Source organism: Anabrus simplex, chromosome 13 (genome assembly GCF_040414725.1).
Source record: "Anabrus simplex isolate iqAnaSimp1 chromosome 13, ASM4041472v1, whole genome shotgun sequence".
Classification (NCBI taxonomy): Eukaryota; Metazoa; Arthropoda; class Insecta; order Orthoptera; family Tettigoniidae; genus Anabrus; species Anabrus simplex.
The window spans coordinates 85,863,834-85,885,817 of record NC_090277.1 but is presented as its reverse complement, the minus strand read 5'-3'; the positions used below and the strand labels follow the sequence as shown (position 1 = coordinate 85,885,817).

The window sequence follows — 21,984 nt, the reverse complement described above, 5'->3', positions numbered from 1 at the left end:
CTTAATCGCTCGTAATAACGGATGCGCCAGCGATAGGGTTCTCGCTGTAACCGAAGGACGATACACAGTTTAATACAGGAAATTTGAAGGGACAGAAAAAGGTCCTCGCTATAACGGAGTTCTCGTTATATGCCGTACTCGCTACAGCGGACTTCTACTGTATATGTCTTGAAAAAGATATTAAAAAACCTCTTTCACTGTTCATGATTTCTTGTGAACACATTAAGTATGCAGTTACAAGTATTAAAACTGAAGGTATATTTAAAATTTAGTTTAATACTACACAAGAATGTTCCCGTTTGTCGTACAATGCATCAATAAGGGTTTACAACTGTTATGATATTATATTAAATAAGTGGGAGCCAAATTTTGTGGTTAATTGGAACTGTAATTATGTTGCGACTTGCATATAATAAAATATAATGTTAATTCCGTGCTGCCACTTACAAAGTGCAGGAACACTGCACATGTTACAACAGCAGCAGATCACTAACTCCTCAAGACATACGAAACAAATGATCCAGCTCTCAGAAAGAAACACTTATTATAAATGGAATGCTGGTTGGAAAGATTTTGAAGAGGGGTTTACAATCTGAACATCTCTACAGATCACAACACTTCCAGCTGGCCACATCACTTTCACCCACACAAGTTTGTATCACACATATTCTGCACCATTTTATTTTCCAGCTGCAGTTGCCAGAGGGTTACGCAAAACGAGGATCACCGAATCTCCACGCAGGAACATTTTGGAGATGAAGCGGTCCTTATTCACGGGTTTTGCCTGAAACAGGATAGCAAGATTAGAGCTTCAGTACTTCAATCAGAGACAAAACAATTTTGATTTCTCATTCTAAAGTGATGTGGCTGAAAAGAAATGGAGTAAAATAACAGCGGTTGATGAGGAAAGAGCCTATCTATTTGTCCTTTTTTCCTCGTTCTGTTGCTCCCTCTTCCCACATTGACCAGTCATTGTGTTTATCCTGTCGTGTTCTTTTTTTCATGTTCATAGTGAATTTGTCTCTCTGCTTGACTCAAATTTCCACCTTGGTATGATTTTTTTTTAAATGCCACTACTGCTATCAACTTCATTATTTTTCACAGCCCAGTTTGAAATAAACCCCATCTCTGAAATTACTCGTTCCTAAGACCTCAAACTAGCTATGTGGGCGAGGAGGAAATTCCAAGAGTTTATTAGATTTCATGAATATTACAGTAGTGGATTTCAACATTTTCAAAATATGTTTGGTTTAACCTGTTGACGAGTGCACCAAAGGATAGTCAATAGAGTGAGCATGGCATTTGTCGTTTTAGGCTAGTACTGAGAACTTAAGTGTTTACTGATATAATGACATTTGGCGGCGTTTTTGGAACTTTTTCAGTTATTCGAATAGTGTCGCTGTACAAATCCTACTTCTGTACGGTGGTGATCTCTGACGGGATTGCCTATACTCACTACAGGGTACGAGTTTGGTGCGCCGTCAGCCTATAGGTTACAGCCGCCGATGTGGATAGTTGTTTGTGCTCTTCGTAGCTGTAAATATTTTTGGTTTTTGTAAAGATAACTGAATATATTTTCGACAACTGCTTGAGAAGTACTTCTCTGCTAAAACAACGGAAGGAACGTTGCACACCCGACTGGAGGTGGGGTAAATTATCCGTTACACCCCAAAGGTCACCATTTTATGAGGCCACTCCCACAAAGTGAATGAAAAAAGCGTAAACTTCTCAGGCAATGTTGAGTGTGCAAACACACGACCCGATCAGGTCAGAAGAAGAAAGAAACGAGCTATGAGTGTTCTACTTGTGACGTCGCTCTCTGCATGCATCCTTGCTTTGAACAGTATCATACATTTAAAAAGTTTGTGACAGAGTTTTCTCGATCCAAAATGTGTTTCCATGTGTCTCAAAGTCTCTCAAAGATGTAATAAATAAGTTTATTGTAATTTAAAAAAGAAATTTCTTAGTCCCCACAGGTTGTTTACCGGTCAAATATGTACTCGTATGCGGCAGTCATTATTGCATGGCATATGCCGTGCGCACTCGTCAAAAGGTTAAAGAAAAATAAAACTCTGCTAATTACAGTCAATTATAAAATGCAACACAGGCTTAAAATAAGAAATTAAATTTATTTCTTGCAAAATAAACTCAGCATGAGAGAAATAACAGAAGGAAAACTTCTGGAAGTCTTTTAAGATCATCTAATAAGTGGAGACAGTGAATGTGAATGAATAGTAACTGAAGGGTCGAAGGATAGTCACAAAGGTCATCAGTCTCAATCTCTCAATTTTCTATAGGAACTGCAAAATATTCCATTCTTCTCTCACCTTCTTTTTGCCCTTGCCAGTTCGAGGCAACTCGGTCCACATCTCTTTCACATTCTCAAGTACCATGTTACAGTGCCTGTCAAATGCTTTTACTCGGCCCAGGAGTTTCTTGTTATTTCGACAATTTATCAGAACCTAAAACAAAATACCAACAGAGAAATCAAACATTTGCAACTAAAGAGGCAATGCGTCTGTTTACACCTTATTTCTACAAACATTAAAGTAGGAAAGTTAACAGCTTCATGAAGTTAAAGTAGCAGGTTGCCATAAGTTCCATTCCATTACATTTTGATTTTTTTTTTTTTACTTTTCTTTTACATCGCACCAACACAGCTGGCCATCTTCAGCCTTAATGTAAAACAGCTAATAACTAAACAAATATACATACGCACAATTGGCATAAAACAAATATACAATTGACATTAAAAACTGGGATCAAATTATGAGGAAATTTGAAAATAAATTAGGCTCTAAATTCTTAGCATCTCGAGTATGCTCATCATCGAGACTCTTCCATGTACTAATGTTCATAGAACTGTTACTTCCATCACTGCTAATCATTATAATTTCAATTGTAAAACGGGAACTGGTAAATAAACGTTGATCCTGTAACCAATCACTAAATCTACTTGAGTGGTGTTAGCCGTATGCAAGTCACTGGACGCCGCTGTAAATAACTCCCAGCTGACGCAGAACTGCTGTAGGCTGTGTACCTGATATTGTTATATTTTATTGTGAAAGTTACATTTGTTAATTATTAGTCTGACAGTGTAAGTGAAATTTGCTCAGTGTAACTGTATATTGTGCTTTGTGAATAAATAAATAAATAAATAAATAAATAAATAAATAAATAAATAAATAAATAAATAAATAAATAAATAAACAAACATCAATCAACGTAATAAAATGAAATGCTCTCGTAGTGCTTGTTAAAATTATGCTAAAATGTTGTTGGACACTGTCAAGACGGCACATGAAGATGTGGTTAAAACAGATACATTGTCTGGTATAAAATTTGTAATTCAAATTTACTCATAATTTAATCCCAGTTTTTAATGTCAATTGTATATTTGTTCATTTGTTTTATGTCAATTGTGTGTATGTACATTTGTTATTAGATGTTTTACATTAATGCTGAAGATGGCGAGCCAAGGCCGAAACTAGTCTCTACTTAATGTAATTTAAAATATTGCATATTATACTATTGAAAGGTGGACTATTACAACAATAATTATTATTGTGATTACAATTCAATACGGATCAGAACCATGAAGTTTATATCCTACGGTATTTTGAAATAAAAGACTAAAACTTCAACCTACATCTATATCAATGAAAATTGCCTGTTCAAATTTTCAATTAGACATTTTGCTATTTGTGTATGATGTCATACAACAATATGGCTGCCTTTCAAGTAGATATGATAACCATGTGATGCGAGACATCATAAACATGGCTAACACACACTTCCCTTAGCCATACTTCGAAAATATTGCTCATTATACAGAAACTGAGAAAATTCATGATTTTTGCATCTACTTGAATTTAAAAAATTCTAGGACGTTCTGTGAAAGCTTGAACAGGGTGCATTCTGAAACAAAGAACTGGTCTTTATTCTTTGCACTGACTTTCAAAGTTAACAGTTATAAAATACAGATTTTAATTTTAAAGTACCCAAAATCTCACGCATGCGAACCATGGCGCAGAGGTTCTCAGCACAGTGCATTGGTCCAACTCGGTTCGGATGGTGGAGCGCTGTAGAGCGAGTGAGGAAAGGAGAAACAGGCGGAGCAAGAGAGAGACAGAGGTATTGCTCAAAATTGAGGAGTGGGGGATATGCACTTAGCGGTCGTCTTATGCACCTTGCATCGAGCAATGCACCCTGAGAGGCCACGTCTTAAAGCATTGTCAGTTTCTTGTTACTTTAAAAAAAATCAAAATAAATATATGTGAGAATATACAGTAAATGGCAAGCTTGCAACTTTATGTGACGAGCAATAATTACAGTAATAAAACGCTCTGATCTGAAAAATGGTTACTCTGATGTGAAGCCGGGATGTTCCTCAGCTACCACACCCCAGTAACAAATGTCAACGGATATTTAACGTTTTACTCTCGTTGTGAAAAAACCACGAGTGGTAACTATACATAAGGACCATTATGTGCCCAAATCTTACCTGTGTATTATTTTTGACGGACTGTGTCAGTACTGACAGAGGACCTGTACTGAATTCTTCATCTTCTCGCTTAGCCAACTCCTCTGGGGTCATTTCTGACTTAGGTTTGTTTAGTAGTGACCTGGAAATATTTGTAAATAAATGTCAAGGTACTCAGCAACATAGTTTAAAAGTATAGAAAACATAAGATAATTGATTAAACACTTCAGTAACTTGTTTATTGAGGAGATAATGTTGGCTGGATAAAGACTTGAACAAGATAAGGGCAGCCTAATCCCTAATATCTAAGATGCAAAAGTTTGCAAAGTTTTGAAATCTATGCCTGGCAGGATTCAGGCTATTTGGGGCTAAGAAAGAGGTAGGGTTGGGAAGGCAACTGTAGTAGCGTTGAATGTTATAGCCCTCAGATTTATCTGGTAAAAGATAAGAAACCACAAGAAAACCAGTGGTGAGATTCAAACTCATCATCTGTTAAGCTTACAACAAAAACGATGTAGGTCTATGTACAATTAAAAATAGGAGAGGATTTCCACCAATCAATACTTATTTATTGTATATATTAAATTACAGGACCGGTTTCGACCTCATATTCAAGGTCATCTTCAGCTGAACCATACATACATATTTATATAATGAAGCTTTGATTGAGATTGTGGTGTTGAAGGAATGCCATATGATGATGATGTACATTTAGTTACATACAAATGGGGCACGTCTTAGCGTGAACTGATACAGATGTTGATTCCCATAGGGGATGTGTAATATTTGTTCCGAATGAGTAAATTTATAATACCAATATAAATGGTCCGTTATTGGACATTATAAATTTTCCAGCTAACTCATTCCAGGTTGCCAGCGTTTCGCCCCCGTGTGCTAGGCTGGGCTCACGGTATGCACTGGCCATGCGTCTTGGTAGGTGTGCTAGGTACCAACTGATGAGCCCAGCCTAGCACACGGGGGCGAAACGCTGGCAACCTGGAATGAGTTAGCTGGAAAATTTATAATGTCCAATAACGGACCATTTATATTGGTATTAGCGTGAACTGGCGTATATGTCATTCTGTACAATATTGCAACTGTATGTCTAAAATGTTGAAGGTCTTAAAACTAGTGTATAAAACACGTCTTTTCCTAAACTAACTTATATATATGTACAAGATAAAAACAATATATAAAAACACTTCATGCATATGAACATTCGTTCTTGCTTGGTGGTCAATACATCGACTAACTTCCGTATTTAAGTCTTATTCACAGTTGTGCACTTCAGCAGCTATTCTTAGAGTTTGTAAAATTGCATGGATACATTACAGTACATTACAAGCTCGCACGTCAAACACAACTCAGCTACACCAACAACAATAAACATAACATCATTGCACAGCTACAAATGGGAAAGGAGCCACTACTTTGAAACCAATGTCATCCAAATTTACGGACGCCAAAAAGACAACATGAATTGGTTCTAATAAAAGGGCAACACACACAGCAGAGCTGAACATATTTTACTTGAATTTCATCCATACATTTGGCACCTATTTTAAATTGAAAGTGTTTTATCTCACATACGCACAGGAAGACAAAACTTTTATCCATGCAATTTTACAAACTCTAAGAATAGCTGCTGAAGTGCACAACTGTGAATAAGACTTAAATACGGAAGTTAGTCGATGTATTGACCACCAAGCAAGAACGAATGTTCATATGCATGAAGTGTTTTTATATATTGTTTTTATCTTGTACATATATATAAGTTAGTTTAGGAAAAGACGTGTTTTATACACTAGTTTTAAGACCTTCAACATTTTAGACATACAGTTGCAATATTGTACAGAATGACATATACGCCAGTTCACGCTAAGACGTGCCCCATTTGTATGTAACTAAATGTACATCATCATCATATGGCATTCCTTCAACACCACAATCTTAATCAAAGCTTCATTATATAAATATGTATGTATGGTTCAGCTGAAGATGACCTTGAATATGAGGTCGAAACCGGTCCTGTAATTTAATATATACAATAAATAAGTATTGATTGGTGGAAATCCTCTCCTATTTTTAATTGTGCAATTGTCAATACGGAAATGAAAATTATAGATTACGGTAGGTCTATGTATTCTATATCATTCTTTTAGTACATGAAAATGATTAGGCCTAAATATAGAAGTTGTATTCATACACAAAGGTGGAAATATCATATCTCAATAGAGTCCTACTATTATTTCGAGATGAGATTTGTATTTTTCAGTGCTGACAAAACGATCTGTCTCTTCAGGTGATGCATCTGATACAATCCATAGCAGTAATTTTCTGCATTATGTACTGGTCTGACAAGAGTTTTTTTCTTTTTACAATACGCTTTATATCCACCGACACAGATAGGTCTTATGGCGACGATGGCATAGGAAAGGGCTAGGAGTGGGAAGGAAGCGACCGTAGCCTTAATTAAGGTACAGCCCCAGCACCACGGGAAACCATATTCAGAGCTGGCGACAGTGGGGTTTAAACCCACTATCTCCCGAATGCCAGCCAATAGCTATGTTACCCAAACAACACAGCCACCTGCTCGGTAAGAGATTTTTATGCTAATTATTTATCTGCTCTCTGAAGTGACATACGCAGAGTTAGGTTTTATTTAGGTGTGCATGTACTAGTTTTAGCGACTGATTAATAATGGTTAAACGTAATAGTGACAGAAGTCTGCAGGTTTCAAATCATGTACAGCAGAGAGTGGTGGATTAGACCTCGAGCTAGGGATATAACTGATTACACCGGGCATTACTATCTTGTCACAGCAAGTCCCCAGAGGTCAAAAATGCTACCTGTGGGTTACAAAAAAGGTATACATTTCATACAACACATAGAAATAAAACTGTCCAACGTATAATTATTCAAAAATCCCTTTTGTAACTTCGCTATAGAAGGTAACTGCTCCTGTGGATCAGTGATCAGGCCTCTGGATCGAAAGATTATGGGTTCAAACCATTTTTAAAATTTTTTATTGTGTCGGCCTGAGAAAGATCTCTGGCAATACAACATTAGGCCTAATTAAAATTGTTCTAGGTCATTACACAGAGGGCTATCTTCTCTACCATCTGGTAGTGGAAAACAGAATGTCAAAATTGACAGAAGGCATGGAGGATGATGCTCTCCTGTTCCTTAGCCAAATCCTACCATTGCTTCAACATATTTGTGCCAGGCTCCTCACTTTCATCTATCATGTCTGATCTCCCGTGGTCAACTCTTGTTCTTTTCTGTCCTTGACGCTATTAGGTTCCGAGGGCTGCGGAGTCTTTCATTTTCATGCCCTTTGTGGCTATTTTCTTTCTTTGGCCGATATCTTCATTTTTCAAAGTGCCAGACCCTTGATGTACTTCCCCTTAAAACAATAATTACCACTATGTATTGATTACCCTACCAGGAAGAAGCAAGAGCCTTCAAACTGAATCCAATACCAGTATTATAAATCAAGTCTGAACCCTTGTAAATCAGACATAATTATTACTAAGTGAAAAAAAAAAAAAAGGTTTTGACAACAAGAATTCAGTTTAAAACCAAATCTGTATGTTTCCAAAGGAAGAAATATCCTATCACTGAATATCTAATCTATACCAACTTCCAGCATCAAATTATTGTTGCACACATTCTCGCAGACAGAGTATGCAACAAAGGATCCACTCTTCCATTATGAGAGCTCCTGTAAGTAAAGCTTTGTCACCTACCATTTGGAGAATCAAATCAACACTGCTTATTTAAGTTCATATTAAAACTAAAACATTGGTACTCTAAATCAGTTTACTGCGTGCACTAATATTCTGACTTTTTAATGGCATATGGAAACTGATACTAACTACATGGCACATGATACTAAATACATGTACGCCTAGTGCTTTGCAACCCAGCAATCACAACCATGCCATGGACCACCTATAAAGTCTGCAAACTGCTCTTATTAATTCATGAAATTCAGACTATGATCATTAACAACAGATTCCAGTTTCATACGCCAGACACAGCATTGTATAGCAAGCGGAGTGAGGAGTGCGTACACTAGGCCTATGCCAATCCGTGTTTAAAGTCAGCTTGCAGTCAAGCTAATTTACAAGGTCTTGGCAAATGCTCCGAGATTACTCAATTTTTTCTCGACTGCGAAATGTCTGCTCAAAAAGTAACACTACGACAAAATGCTCTAAACTGTCCGTTAACTTTGTATTGGTACAAAATACAGGAAAATATCTCAGAAATATGGTAAAATAAGGCTTTGTAAACACGTTCGTACTACATAATTTTGGTTAGGGATGTTCAAAGCAAAACTGACGGGAATTAACTATCGCAACTATAGTGATATGAATTATTCTGTTTCATAGAATAAAATACTTACGACATTTCGATGGATATATCTACACGAAATGCAAAAAAAATCCTACACTGAATTTAGTGTTTTCAATATCCAACACAGAAATCCGCCAGTTGAACGCCGGCCAGTTTAACCACGGAAATTCTAGTCAGGATATTCCTCTCCTAGCAAAGAGTACCAAACAACGCCAAAACTTGACCACGGCCGTCTGAGTCCCTCGCTGCGATCCTAGGGCTAAAGCGTTGCCTACGAGATACACAAGGCCGGGAAATACAGCACACTAAACTTGCCCTCGAGATACTACCGACAAGCGCCGCTAGAGTTCTCTTTACTAATCTGTCTCGCCCGCTCATTACAACACGTTCGAATATGAAAAACTAAAAAAATTCATTAAAACTAGTAATTTCAGAAGGCAGCAAACAGATATGAGATCAAAGATAGACCAAGAGCAATTGTTTGACTTATTTTCTACAACGTATTTCTTACAATATGCTTAAACAAAATAAGTAATTCACGAAAGAAGCAGAGAAATCTGATAGCGAGTTTGTCACTTCTTACCGATTCCTTTAATTGTGCCTCAGAGTATCCGGTAAGCGGATCGAGATTGCGGTCATAAATAACTTTCGGTTCAATCGCCCTTTCACCAATTATCAGCGATCCAATCTTTTCCTCCGCACATCTGATATTTTGACATTCGTACCAAAGCCGCTGTTTGGTGAGCGATGTTATGCCCGTTACGCTAAATTTAGCGACGTTTACCCGTATTTCTCTTTTTGCTTCCCGTAAAATTAAATTTGTGTTCGCCTCTGTGGTGTAGTGGTCACTCCCGGAGGTCCGGTTTCGATACCCGGCCCTGCCACGAAATTTGAAAAGTGGTACGAGGGCTGGAACGGGTCCACTCACCCTGGGAGGTCAACTGAGTAGAGGTGGGTTCGATTCCCAGCTCAGCCACCCTGGAAGTGTTTTTCCGTGGTTTCCTACTTCTCCTCCAGGCAAATGCCAGGATAGTACCTAACTTAAGGCCACGGCCGCTTCCTTTCCTCTTCCCTGCCTGTCCTTTCCAATCTTCCCATCCCTCCACAAGGCCCCTGTTCAGCATAGCAGGTGAGGCTGCCTGGGCGAGGTACTGGTCATCCTCCCCAGCTGTATCCCCCGACCCGAAGTCTGGTACTCCAGGACCCTACCCTTGAGGCGGTAGAGGTGGGATCCCTCGCTGAGTCCGACGGAAAAACCGACCCTGGAGGGTAAACGGATCAAGAAGAAGAAAATTAAATTCGTTCTAACAGGAATAAAGCTCCTAAATGACCCATTTTAGCATGCTTTTCAATTTGGTATGCTTTTTTTTTTTTTGGTCAAGTTCTGATTTCATTACCCGTATCCTACTTCTCAATTTACAGATGCTTTTCTGTAATCTGGTATTTAATTTTCTCATCCATGTTTTTTTTTTAAAGATTTAACAGAGATACTCGTAGACTTTCTTTGATATAGAAACGAGACTTGTACTTCTTTTTCGTTTGTGGCTGATGTATGAAGATATGATATGTTCATCGTTATCTGAATCGGAACTTTTACTAAATTTTGAAGGACCGGGCGAGTTGGCCGTGCGGTCAGGGGCGCGCGGCTGTGACCTTGCATCCGGAAGATAGTGGATTTGAATCCCACTGTCGGCAGCCCTGAAGATAGGTTCCCGTGGTTTCCCATTTTCACACCAGGCAAATGCTGGGGCTGTACCTTAATTAAGGCCACGGCCGCTTCCTTCCCACTCCTAGGCTTTTCCTATCCCATCGTCGCCATAAGACCTATCTGTGTCGGTGCAACGTAAAGCCACTAGCAAAAAAATTCTTTTTGATGGCAATACATCATTTTTGGGAGCTGGACGCTTTCTGCGTTTGACATTTTCCTGTTTGTGAACAGCATACACAATTAAAACAGAAGGAAGTTTGGTTGATGTGCTTACACTGAAATCTGTTTTATGAGAATTGCTAGGTACCTAAAATAAAGAGATCCTACTATATCACCTTGCTTAGAAATACTTTGCTTCCATTCCTCCCTTAAACCGCACTCGGAAGGGAAACTATGGAACGTCAATTTTCATGCTTTTTTTGTGTGTCATCCGAAATACATAGAGAGGTACACAACAGTGCACCTTCTTCTCAACTTCACAGACACTCACCGACAGAAACAATATTCACAATAAATTGCACAAAATCAACATAGCATCACAATTACTCCGCATATCACAATGTTGAAGTCTGCCAAGAACAGAACGGAAACCTGACATCTAGAGGCCAAACCGTGAACACGGCCGGGCCGCTTTTTCAGCGACAAACTAGTAGCTATTTCCCGGCCTTGTATATCTCGTAGGCAACGGCTAAAGATGGGTTCACACGTGCGGGTGGACTCTGGGAGAGAGAGCAAGATAGACCACAGCTTGCAGACTTTAATGCTACTATCGATTACGAGTAAAATGGCGACTTGGTGGGCGAGCGTTTGAGACATTTGGTTGGTTCAGATCTGTGTTTACATTCTGTTAAAGAGTGTTATTTTGATCGAGTTATTGAAGTATAAATATATGTTTGGTAAAATAGTAATCTATAACGGTTTATGAGTATGGTATTTTGTTAGGAGTTTATATGATGCTATTTTTAATGTATAATAGTGTTTATATTGCCGTGCTGTATTTCACAAAATGGCTCGTTCCTGCTGCGTTCGTGGTTGTAGATCTAATTATACCGTTGCTGAAGCTTTTAAATTCCCTGAAGATAGGTCTCTACAGGAGAAATGGATAAGGAATATTCACTGGGAAAATTTATAAGTCAAAGACCAAACTGTCGTAGGCTATGTGTGTAACCAAAATTTGTGGTTAGGGAAGATCTCTTTCCAACCGATAATGGTGAGCCTATTCGTTTTTGTTTTCTTATTCAGTCGGAGTAATTTCATGTAAGTTGACGATAAGTATTAGTTTCTCTGTAGAATATATTATCTGCGCACTTTTTAGTGATAGATTTACACCCTAGTGCTGAAGTGGTCGACTTTGGTTATCTTCGAGATTCGTATTGGCAACCTTTGAAACACAAACTAAGAATCGCTTATGATCGCTGTGCGACATCTGGCGTACACTTTAAGTACTCGTACTGTTGTTGTTTACACAGCAAAGCCAAACTATAGAATTCATGCTAGGAACACGTTTCGCAATGGGAAATGTTATATAGTATTATATATTGTGTGTGTGACACAGTTGTTTGCTTAAAATAATAAAGGTTTATAAAATTCATATCGATCGATCATATTATCGATTCAATTCAGATTTCATTTCCATTCAGTTGACAGTATTAACGGAACCCTTCTTACTTCTCCAACGAGTACAAAAATCTATCACTAAAAAGTGCGCAGATAATAAGTGTGTGAGTGTATTTAAATGGGTCAGTGGTCACCATGATCTGTAATTATACGCAGTCATGTGACAGTATATTTGTTTTGATAGTGTTGTGAACCGGATTTAAATCGAACTATGGCATTGCCTCTCATACATCTATTCTTAAGTTCTCTAAGGAATAAAACATTAAGAGAGAAGTGGATTAGGAACATACATCGTGAATATTCCTACAAAACAGTAGTGTGCATATGTCATCTGAGAGTAAGTCTGAGATTAGGGAAGACTATGTTTTCTAATTCCAAATGGTAGACCTATTCGTATTCCTCGAAAAAACAATTCATGTAGATAGATGATAATTGATATGGTGATGTTCCTTCAGTGTCTATGTGCTTCAAAGTGTCGCGTGATTTAGATGCCATTGTATTTTGAAAGAATTTGTGCTTGCCTGCGGGAACATTTGGCTAGATCTTGGTGTGTAACAAAACTTATAGTGTGACAGATGGAGCAATCTGTACACTGTTACACAGAAGAAATAGTGACTTGTAGGGATTAGCTTCGTTTGTAACTCAGGGGTTTTATTGTAGCAATACCTTCCGATTCGTGTTGTGGATATCTAGTATCAAGCAGTCTACACCTAATAGAATCTCGTCCATGTAGGTTAAAGAAATCATTGTTTAGAGTCAATAGAGTTGTTTTACTCATGTTCCTCAATGGGGAAATCCCTATTATACACTGACTGACAGAGCAAATGCAACACCAAGGAGGAGTGGTTCGAAAGGGATGAAAGTTGGGGAAAAAACAGAGTCGGCACGGAAGAATAATTGATGTTTATTTCAAACCGATATGCAGGTTACACAATGCGCACGGCATCGACTCAGTAGGATGTAGGACCACCGCGAGCGGCGATGCACGCAGAAACACGTCGAGGTACAGAGTCAATAAGAGTGCGGATGGTGTCCTGAGGGATGGTTCTCCATTCTCTGTCAACCATTTGCCACAGTTGGTCGTCCGTACGAGGCTGGGGCAGAGTTTGCAAACGGTGTCCAATGAGATCCCACACGTGTTCGATTGGTGAGAGATCCGGAGAGTACGCTGGCCACGGAAGCATCTGTACACCTCGTAGAGCCTGTTGGGAGATGCGAGCAGTGTGTGGGCGGGCATTATCCTGCTGAAACAGAGCATTGGGCAGCCCCTGAAGGTACGGGAGTGCCACCGGCCGCAGCACATGCTGCACGTAGCGGTGGGCATTTAACGTGCCTTGAATACGCACTAGAGGTGACGTGGAATCATACGCAATAGCGCCCCAAACCATGATGCCGCGTTACTGCCGGATTTGACCTTTCTCCACGCCGACGCCACACTCGTCTGCGGTGACTATCATTGACAGAACAGAAGCGTGACTCATCGGAGAACACGACGTTCCGCCATTCCCTCATCCAAGTCGCTCTAGCCCGGCACCATGCCAGGCGTGCACGTCTATGCTGTGGAGTCAATGGTAGTCTTCTGAGCGGACGCCGGGAGTGCAGGCCTCCTTCAACCAATCGACGGGAAATTGTTCTGGTTGATATTGGAACAGCCAGGGTGTCTTGCACATGCTGAAGAATGGCGGTTGAGGTGGCGTGCGGGGCTGCCACCGCTTGGCGGCGGATGCGCCGATCCTCGCGTGCTGACGTCACTCGGGCTGCGCCTGGACCCCTTGCACGTGCCACATGTCCCTGCGCCAACCATCTTCGCCACAGGCGCTGCACCGTGGACACATCCCTATGGGTATCGGCTGCGATTTGACGAAGCGACCAACCTGCCCTTCTCAGCCCGATCACCATACCCCTCGTAAAGTCGTCTGTCTGCTGGAAATGCCTCCGTTGACGGCGGCCTGGCATTCTTAGCTATACACGTGTCCTGTGGCACACGACAACACGTTCTGTAATGACTGTCGGCTGAGAAATCACGGTACGAAGTGGGCCATTCGCCAACGCCGTGTCCCATTTATCGTTCGCTACGTGCGCAGCACAGCGGCGCATTTCACATCATGAGCATACCTCAGTGACGTCAGTCTACCCTGCAATTGGCATAAAGTTCTGACCACTCCTTCTTGGTGTTGCATTTGCTCTGTCAGTCAGTGTATCTTTAGTGCCTGAACGCTTCATTGCTAACTTTACCATAATGGTTGGAAGTGCTACTATAACATATGTCATCATATGATTTAAGAGCTTCCAGTAAAGCCCCATTCACAATGCAAACGTAACGTAACGTAAACTTAAAATTAACGTTAACTTAGAAGTTAGCGGCCATCTTATCTAATGGATCCATTCACAATGCGCCGACGTAAACTTAATTGCGAGTCCGTAAAATTAAGGGATTGCAAACTCCAAGCTCTTGCGGTTAATTTTACGTTAACTTTAAGAACCAGCCAATCAGAGCAGAGGTAAACATTGTGTGTTGTGCACGATATAATGACTTCTTTCGGCGAAACACTTGTAATTCTCTTTCAAAATAATCTTTGTGTATAGGCTATGTATGATAGAAGGAAAAAGAATTACAAATACGCTGTACCGAAAAATAATAGGTGGAAATTAATATCCTGTAGTAATGAAATCTGACAATAAATGGCGGGAGACAAGCTCGCAGCGCTGGCAAACGGATGAGAGATAATCCCTGTCATAAATAAAACAGTGTCCCTATATATTTCTTAACATTATGACGGACTACTAGTTTACGAAAACGATATCATCCAAATAAATAGATCCAAACATCTCATCGGGGTGTGATAGATAGGGTCATAGATGTCGGTAAAGGAGACCTTACATTTCTGTTTATTAGAAAAGGGGAAGCAAATCGTAAGAAAGGCAAACAGTTCAGGTTTCATCCCCATCTCCAAAACGAACTGATGAGGGTCATTTCTTACAGTAGATTACCGAAATCGCCCTGAGATAACCTTCTTTGATTCAAGGGATGAACCTATTTTCTGCACCGTTGTTTAGATCGCCTTTTCAGGTACGGTACCGTAGGCCTACACAGCTCCCAGGAGCAAAGCAATAGATGTTTGAAGTAATATGAATTCCGCAACCACGTTGTTTGATTCCATCGAGGTATTGAAATATAAAACTGCGAGATAGCCCAAAACCTGACTTTCGTACTAAATAACATGGCGGTGTTTTGATTGGCTGCTGTGTACTTTTTACGTTAATGTTACGTCCTCCATTGTGAATACCACAAATTTTACGTTAATTTTTCGGTTACGTTACGGCGTTAAGTTTACGGTTACGTTTGCATTGTGAATGGGGCTTAAAGAAGGCATAACATCACCAGGGCTGTTCATTGGGCTGGCATAATCATTTCGGGTGTACTTCATTTTCAGTGAGTGCTGAACATTAGAAATTGTCCAGCACTTCGAAACTAAGGTAACACGTTGTTTCATAGTTCTTATGAGAGTGAATAAATTGAGGAATTTCGCACCTTAAATTATTTTTAAACATTAAAAATATAAATATCATTTTAACAGTTTTATAATGTATTTCCATCTATCTAGGGAAGTGTAATCTAAGAGAAAACGTTATTCGACTAAGTGAAATTTCGAAATAATCAGCTTATTGTTCTCTTTTGCTGTGGGGCTGTCAATCTATTCTAGCAGAATATGTGTGATTCTAGTTGATTATATGTAATGAGTACTTGTTCGCGAAGCGTTTTCATAGGTGCAACAGTGATTTTCCCTATGATGTTACATTTATCATGTTAAATTACCTACCACCGTTTGCAAAATATGTATGTGATCATTTCGTAATTTCTAGCGGATTGAACGAGATATTATATAGCTCTTTCAGTGGTATCAACACAACTAATTTTATGTGACGCCGGGCTGAGTGGCTCAGACGGTTGAAGCTCTGGCCTTCTGACTCCAACTTGGCGGGTTTGATCCCGGCTCAGTACGGTAGTATTTGAAGGTACTCAAATACGTCAGCCTCGCGTCGGTAAATTTACTGGCAGGTAAAACAACTCCTGCGGGACTAAATTCCGACATCTCTGAAAATCGTGAGTTGATTTATCGTCGAAATGAAGTTATTGCGTGCTACCCTAACCTTCATCAGTCGGCAGCTACTGCGCCCACGACGTCCACCATCTTGGTTCTGATATTACGGTCTGATATATTGTAGTCGGTCTTGGAGAGAGTGGAGTCGCATGATACGTGCGCCCTGCTCTCTATACATGGATGGCTGTGAGCTTGGGTAGCAGCGAGCCGAATAGAAGATGACTGGCGTAGGAAGATGGCAGCGAGCGCATGGTGCAGTAGACTACGAGGAGCGCGCTTGGGGTACGTAGACCAAAGATATCTACGAAATGTCACTGTAATATTTGTGCCAAATGGAATATAATAATTTATTTTACTCAAATAAAGTGTAAAATCTGCGGTGATTTTTTTTCTATTTGCTTTACGTCGCACCGTCACAGATATGTCTTACGGCGACGAAGGGATAGAAAAGGCGTAGGATTTGGAAGGAAGCGGGCGTGGCCTTAATTAAGCTACAGCCCCGGCATTTGCCCGGTATGAAAATGGGAAACCATGGAAAACCATTTTCAGGGCTGCTGACAGTGGGGCTCGAACCCACTATCTCCCGATTACTGGATTCTGGCCGCACTTAAGTGACAGCAGCTATCGAGCTCGGTGAGGTGAATTAAGAAATGGTATGAAATATTTTACTTGCAGAGGATAATATGGATACATACTTTACTACCTTTCTTAATTTGCCGCAGATTTTTTACTTCATTTGTGAAAGAGCAATTAATTTGTTTCATTTGGGATAAATATTAGATTCATTAAGGAAGCCCAACTGAAAAGACCTCCCAAAACTGCAAACTGCAAAGATATGGTTCGATAAGGAATGCTACGACCTTAGAAAAGAGGCTGTAGAACTTCTGCAAAAAGCAAGACAATCTGGTAGTAATTACATACTGGCAGAATATGCGGCGAAGAGAAAAGAATATAAAATATCAGTCAAGAAGAAAAAAGCTCTATTCTTTGAAAACCAGGTTCTTACGCAAGCTAGGGATGCTCAGAGGGACCCCTTCATCGCTTTAAAGAAAGGATTGTATCGCCCCAGAATACCCAATAGCATCAGGGGAAGAACATTAAGATTCTAAATGCAAAAAATGTTCAAATAGCACTCCCACTTCGTGAAAACACGGAAGCAGTGTCCGAGCCGATAACCCATGACGGAGTTAAAGCAGTAATACTCAGCTCAAAGGAAATCTGAAAGGCACTATCGATATATTACTAGATACATGGACCACTCTGTTCAACAAAATGTTTCACTGCAGGGAAAATTCCGGAAATTTGGAGACAATCAAACTTACAGATGTTGTACAAAGGAAAGAGAGACAGAGATGATCCTGATTTATATAGAGGAATTGCTCTAGAAAATAACATCTACAAAGTATAATCAAGGGTTTTAGAGAACAGGCTCGTCGCAGAGACCTACACAAAGATTCCAGTTCAGCAGTTCGGTTTTATGAAAGGAAGAGGAACACTACATGCAGTAGCAAACCTCGTTGATAGCGTACATGACACAATCAGACATCAAAATGGCAAGTTCTTCGCAGTCTTTGTTGGCTTCAAAAAGACATTCGATCTACTTGACAGAAAAATTCTAATTACAAAATTGGCCAATATTGATTGGACAAGATAATCCACTAATCATAGCAGTCATCAATGTCCTAGCCTTCAATCAATCACAGTGCAAGATGGGAAATCTTCATCGAACAACATAACTCAGGGAAACGGAGTATTGCAGGGCGACCCTTTAAGCCCCTCCTCTTCAACATGGGCCTATATTTGTGACACTGTCACATTTCTAAAATACAGACTCCTTACCGCTCCTTATAAGCATCCCCTTTGCTTACCAGTTGTGCAGAAAAGAGGGTGTGCAGCGAGGTGTCCAGCTGGCCGTCGTATACGCTAGTAATCAAAATAAGTAGAGGATCATTTACACATACGCGAGAAATATCACAAATTACGCACAGAACGTCAGATCACCACTCGTACGTGTCTGATAGCGTTTCTTCTTGAGATACGCACGATATTAGTGAATTTCAAAAGGTATACTAATCGAGGCAGGACTTTTGACCTCATAACCTTAGAAGACGTATCAACTCATAGGATGGAACAACCCTTAACTCACATGCGTACACATGTTTGGCCCGCCACTCGCATCATGTGAACAGCCGCAGGCAATAACATTTGTACAATTATACGAATCTGAAAGAGTGTTGGGAAATCCTAGGCTTTCCACTTATAAAATAAAAGATGTCCAGGATATAGCGTTCCTACGAATTGCTGGAAAAAACTAATATTCCTGGGGTAGGCGTCGAAGAAATCAACAAAATTATTGAAAATATTCGTAGCACGTACAGACAAGAAGTATTAAAAATGAAGAAATCCAAGAAGTCAGGCACATCACCCGAATAAATTTATTCACCGAAAATTCAATGGTTTGACAGCGCTGATAGATTCCTGAATGGCGTAATGAATACGAGATCCAATTTCACCAACTCGGTAAGAGTGTGATATTTATTTATTTATTTATTTATTTATTTATTTATTTATTTATTTATTTATTTATTTATTTATTTATTTATTTATTTATTTATTTTATTTATTTATTTATTACTCTGTTGTCACCTATCATTTATTGAAGGGTCAAAGGATTGTACAGCATTCAATATTGCAGAACTGAGTCAATATTTAACAATATATTACAGAGGTGTGCAAATTATTAGACTCAAATAAAAATCCACATACAACCCAGTTTATTTTCCAAAATAGTTTCATGAAATCACTCTTACATAATACTTAGTATGGTATCCCTTGTTTTTATAATCATTTTTATACGGTTTGGCTTGCTGTTCATAAGTGTTTTACAATTTTCCTTGATATTTTTCTCCCTGTGCCATATCTTCACAAGCTCCTCCAAACTCTGAATCTTGTTACGTAATCGTCTTCTTCATCAGCTTTTTTAACTACTGCCCACAAGTTCTAGATGGGGTTTGCGTCTGGGCTGTTAACTGGCCAGGGAAGGACATTTACATTGTTTTCTTCTAGGAATTTGAGCACTGATTTGGCTTTATGACAGGGTGTTCCATCCTGCATGAAGATGAAATCTCCCCCCGGAAACCATTCCTTCAATTGTGGAAATAGCCGAGTTTTTTAGCACTTTCTTGTACTGTTCTTGTCTCATAGTACCTTCAACCAGATACTAGCCGCCATTTCCCTTGGATGACATGCAGATCCATACCATCACAGAGGTGGGTTGCTTCACTGCCTCTGCGATGCACTGGGGATGAAACTCCTCATCCTTTTCTCGGCGAACGTACTGAGCGCTTTCTTGGCTTATAGAGAATATTGATTTATCAGAGAAGACGACCTAATAAAGAATTAAAAGGAACCATAAATATCATGCTACAGTAACTTTCGAAAATAAGACCAAAATGTATCCTGTTGTGAGTTAAATATTCTCTTCATGAACTGCAACTTCTTTCCTGCTACTGGTTTTTAAAAATAATATTACCCTACTCCAGTCACTACCAAATTTCTCCTGAACTTCCTTGGTCCAACTCACACTTTTTGTGGCCGTTGCAGGCGTGATCCTTACCTCCTTATGGAGTCTGAGTGCTAACAGACCAGCGGCACAAAGTCGTCTCCGAACAATAGACGGTGATATCTCCACACCATACGATTTCAGATTGTCTGAAATGTCCTTACTGAATGCCCTTCTGTTTGCTTTAGCTATCTGTATAAGTTTCCTAGTCATTCACGGACTCATTTTAGGCTTTCGACCACAGTTACCTTTTCGTTTTTTAACAAGTTCATCACCAGCTTTGATTGCCACATTGATTCGGCTCACTGATTTCTGTGAAACATCCAGTTTTCTTGAAACATCGCGTTGAGAATAAACCTTTGCTTTATAGAAGCATGCAACAAAGGCTTTTTTCCTTGGTAATAAGTCGGCTGTCTTCCCCATAACCACTTTTTAACAGAAAAGTAACTACACAGAAGATTCAGTACTGAAGTATCAAATACAACAATAATACCGTCTTTTTGAAACAACGAAGCCTTGTAAATCACTAGAAACAATCCTACTGACCACACATTATCACATACTCCTCAACAAAGCAAGAATGATATAGCAAATTACATATCAAGAGGCTGAAGAGAACAGCTTCTGGAGAGAAGTAAAACAACCATTGCTGACACCTCCAGAAAAAGAAACTTACCTACCACATATACTTAATACCATAGCCCAATACTATGAGCAACACATAAACAAAGCTCAATGAAATGAAATCAGTCATTCCTCCCGTACTTATTAAGATATAAATCGTGATAAACAGAAACATGTGAAAATACGATGGCGAGTCTAATAATTTGCACAACCTCTGTATATCCTTTGACACCTCTAAATGAATGGTATTTCTTCAGTATATCATAGATCGCATCCAACACAGCCGGCAAACACGCGGATATTGTAGTCTTCGGAACTTGATATACAGATTCCAAAGATCTGAGGCAGTCACAAGTCGCCAAGTACCGTAGTGTAACCTGGAGTTTCAGACGGGCAGGTGAAGCCGCTCTCATGTTTGTGTCGCGTTTCTGTATTTGCATTTTAATCATCTGTAGAAGCTGATCGAACTGGATAGCAGTGAATCGTAAGTAATTTTTAAATGTGCTTTCATCCTCCTCTAGAACTTCACGTAAAAAATATGTCCACGCACCGAATGCACTACGTCGTAGAAACCACTCTCATGCCCACATTTCTTTTTTGTTTCTTTCTATTTTTCCAACACCATTCATTATATCAGCAACAGCTGATATTCCTTCCCTTATTAGGTCCGCCATCTTAATTCAGAAGCGACTACAACGTCGTGTGAACACGCATTACATGCGAGTAGCTGGCCAAGATATGCGCATGCATCATGCTAGTCCTATTCGCAATGAGACGTAGGGTCACCGAATTTAGTTTTCAGGTCTCCCGTTAGAATGGCCTTTCTTAGACATAAGTTTTGAATGTCCTCTTATGTTCAGCATGTGTCTTATGACGAGTGCATGGGAAAATTCGCTAATGTATTGCTAATTATGATGCTTACGGAGAAACCACGTGTTCTGAATGTTGCTTATGATCCGTTTTTGCGGTAGTACAAATAATCAGGCATATCGTGCCATGTTTGAAATATTTCAAGAACATTTATATGGTTTCATTGAAGCTCTTCCTATCACCGATTTCTTCTGCGCTTACTTTCTCCAAACTCTTTAGGTCAGCAATAGAGTCTGCCAAGAATATTACTTTAGCCCTTGCAACATTCATCTTTTCCAAATTTGTAGGTAGGCTACACCACTTTCCTAGTTAATTTCCGCACAGGTTTCACTACCTATCGTTTTTGCAGGTGATACAGCTTTTTCATATATTCTGCAGTTACCACGTTACCATTTACTTTAAAATTCTTGCTCAATATTGTAATCTTACATTTTTTAATATATGGCTAGGGTCAAAACTAAAAAATATAGACCTGCTGGGATCTAATGGGTGCTGAATTTGATATTCAAGGTCTACCTCCTTTCCACACAAGGAATTAAACGTGGCAAAATTCACTTGACAATTGTCTGTCACAATTCGGACGACTTGGAATCCACAGTTTTCAACAACGTGTAAGTCCTCGCGTGTTACTTTGGCTAGTTTGATCTCCTGTCAGGCT

At 39.5% G+C, this 21,984-nt stretch overlaps 1 protein-coding gene across 1 annotated transcript; it reads right to left on the bottom strand.

Moving 5' to 3' along the window:
- Positions 1-256: 256 nt before the first annotated feature.
- On the bottom strand, positions 257-9,046 carry SmD2 (small ribonucleoprotein particle protein SmD2). The gene is made up of 4 exons (XM_067157595.2): positions 8,892-9,046; positions 4,505-4,625; positions 2,328-2,462; positions 257-784 (listed from the first exon to the last, which is right to left on the bottom strand). Exons 1-4 carry the CDS (start codon positions 8,894-8,896, stop codon positions 680-682), a joined length of 366 nt encoding a protein of 121 aa, XP_067013696.1. The 5' UTR covers positions 8,897-9,046; the 3' UTR covers positions 257-679.
- Positions 9,047-21,984: the final 12,938 nt, after the last annotated feature.

What these genes read in the sequence shown, in the direction of transcription:
- SmD2 (XM_067157595.2), bottom strand. An exon ending in CCGTCAAAAATAATACACAG is followed by an intron (nt 2,463 to 4,504) that starts GTAAGATTTGGG and finishes ATTTTGTTTTAG; the next exon opens with GTTCTGATAAATTGTCGAAA. An exon ending in CTGGCAAGGGCAAAAAGAAG is followed by an intron (nt 785 to 2,327) that starts GTGAGAGAAGAA and finishes ATCCTGTTTCAG; the next exon opens with GCAAAACCCGTGAATAAGGA.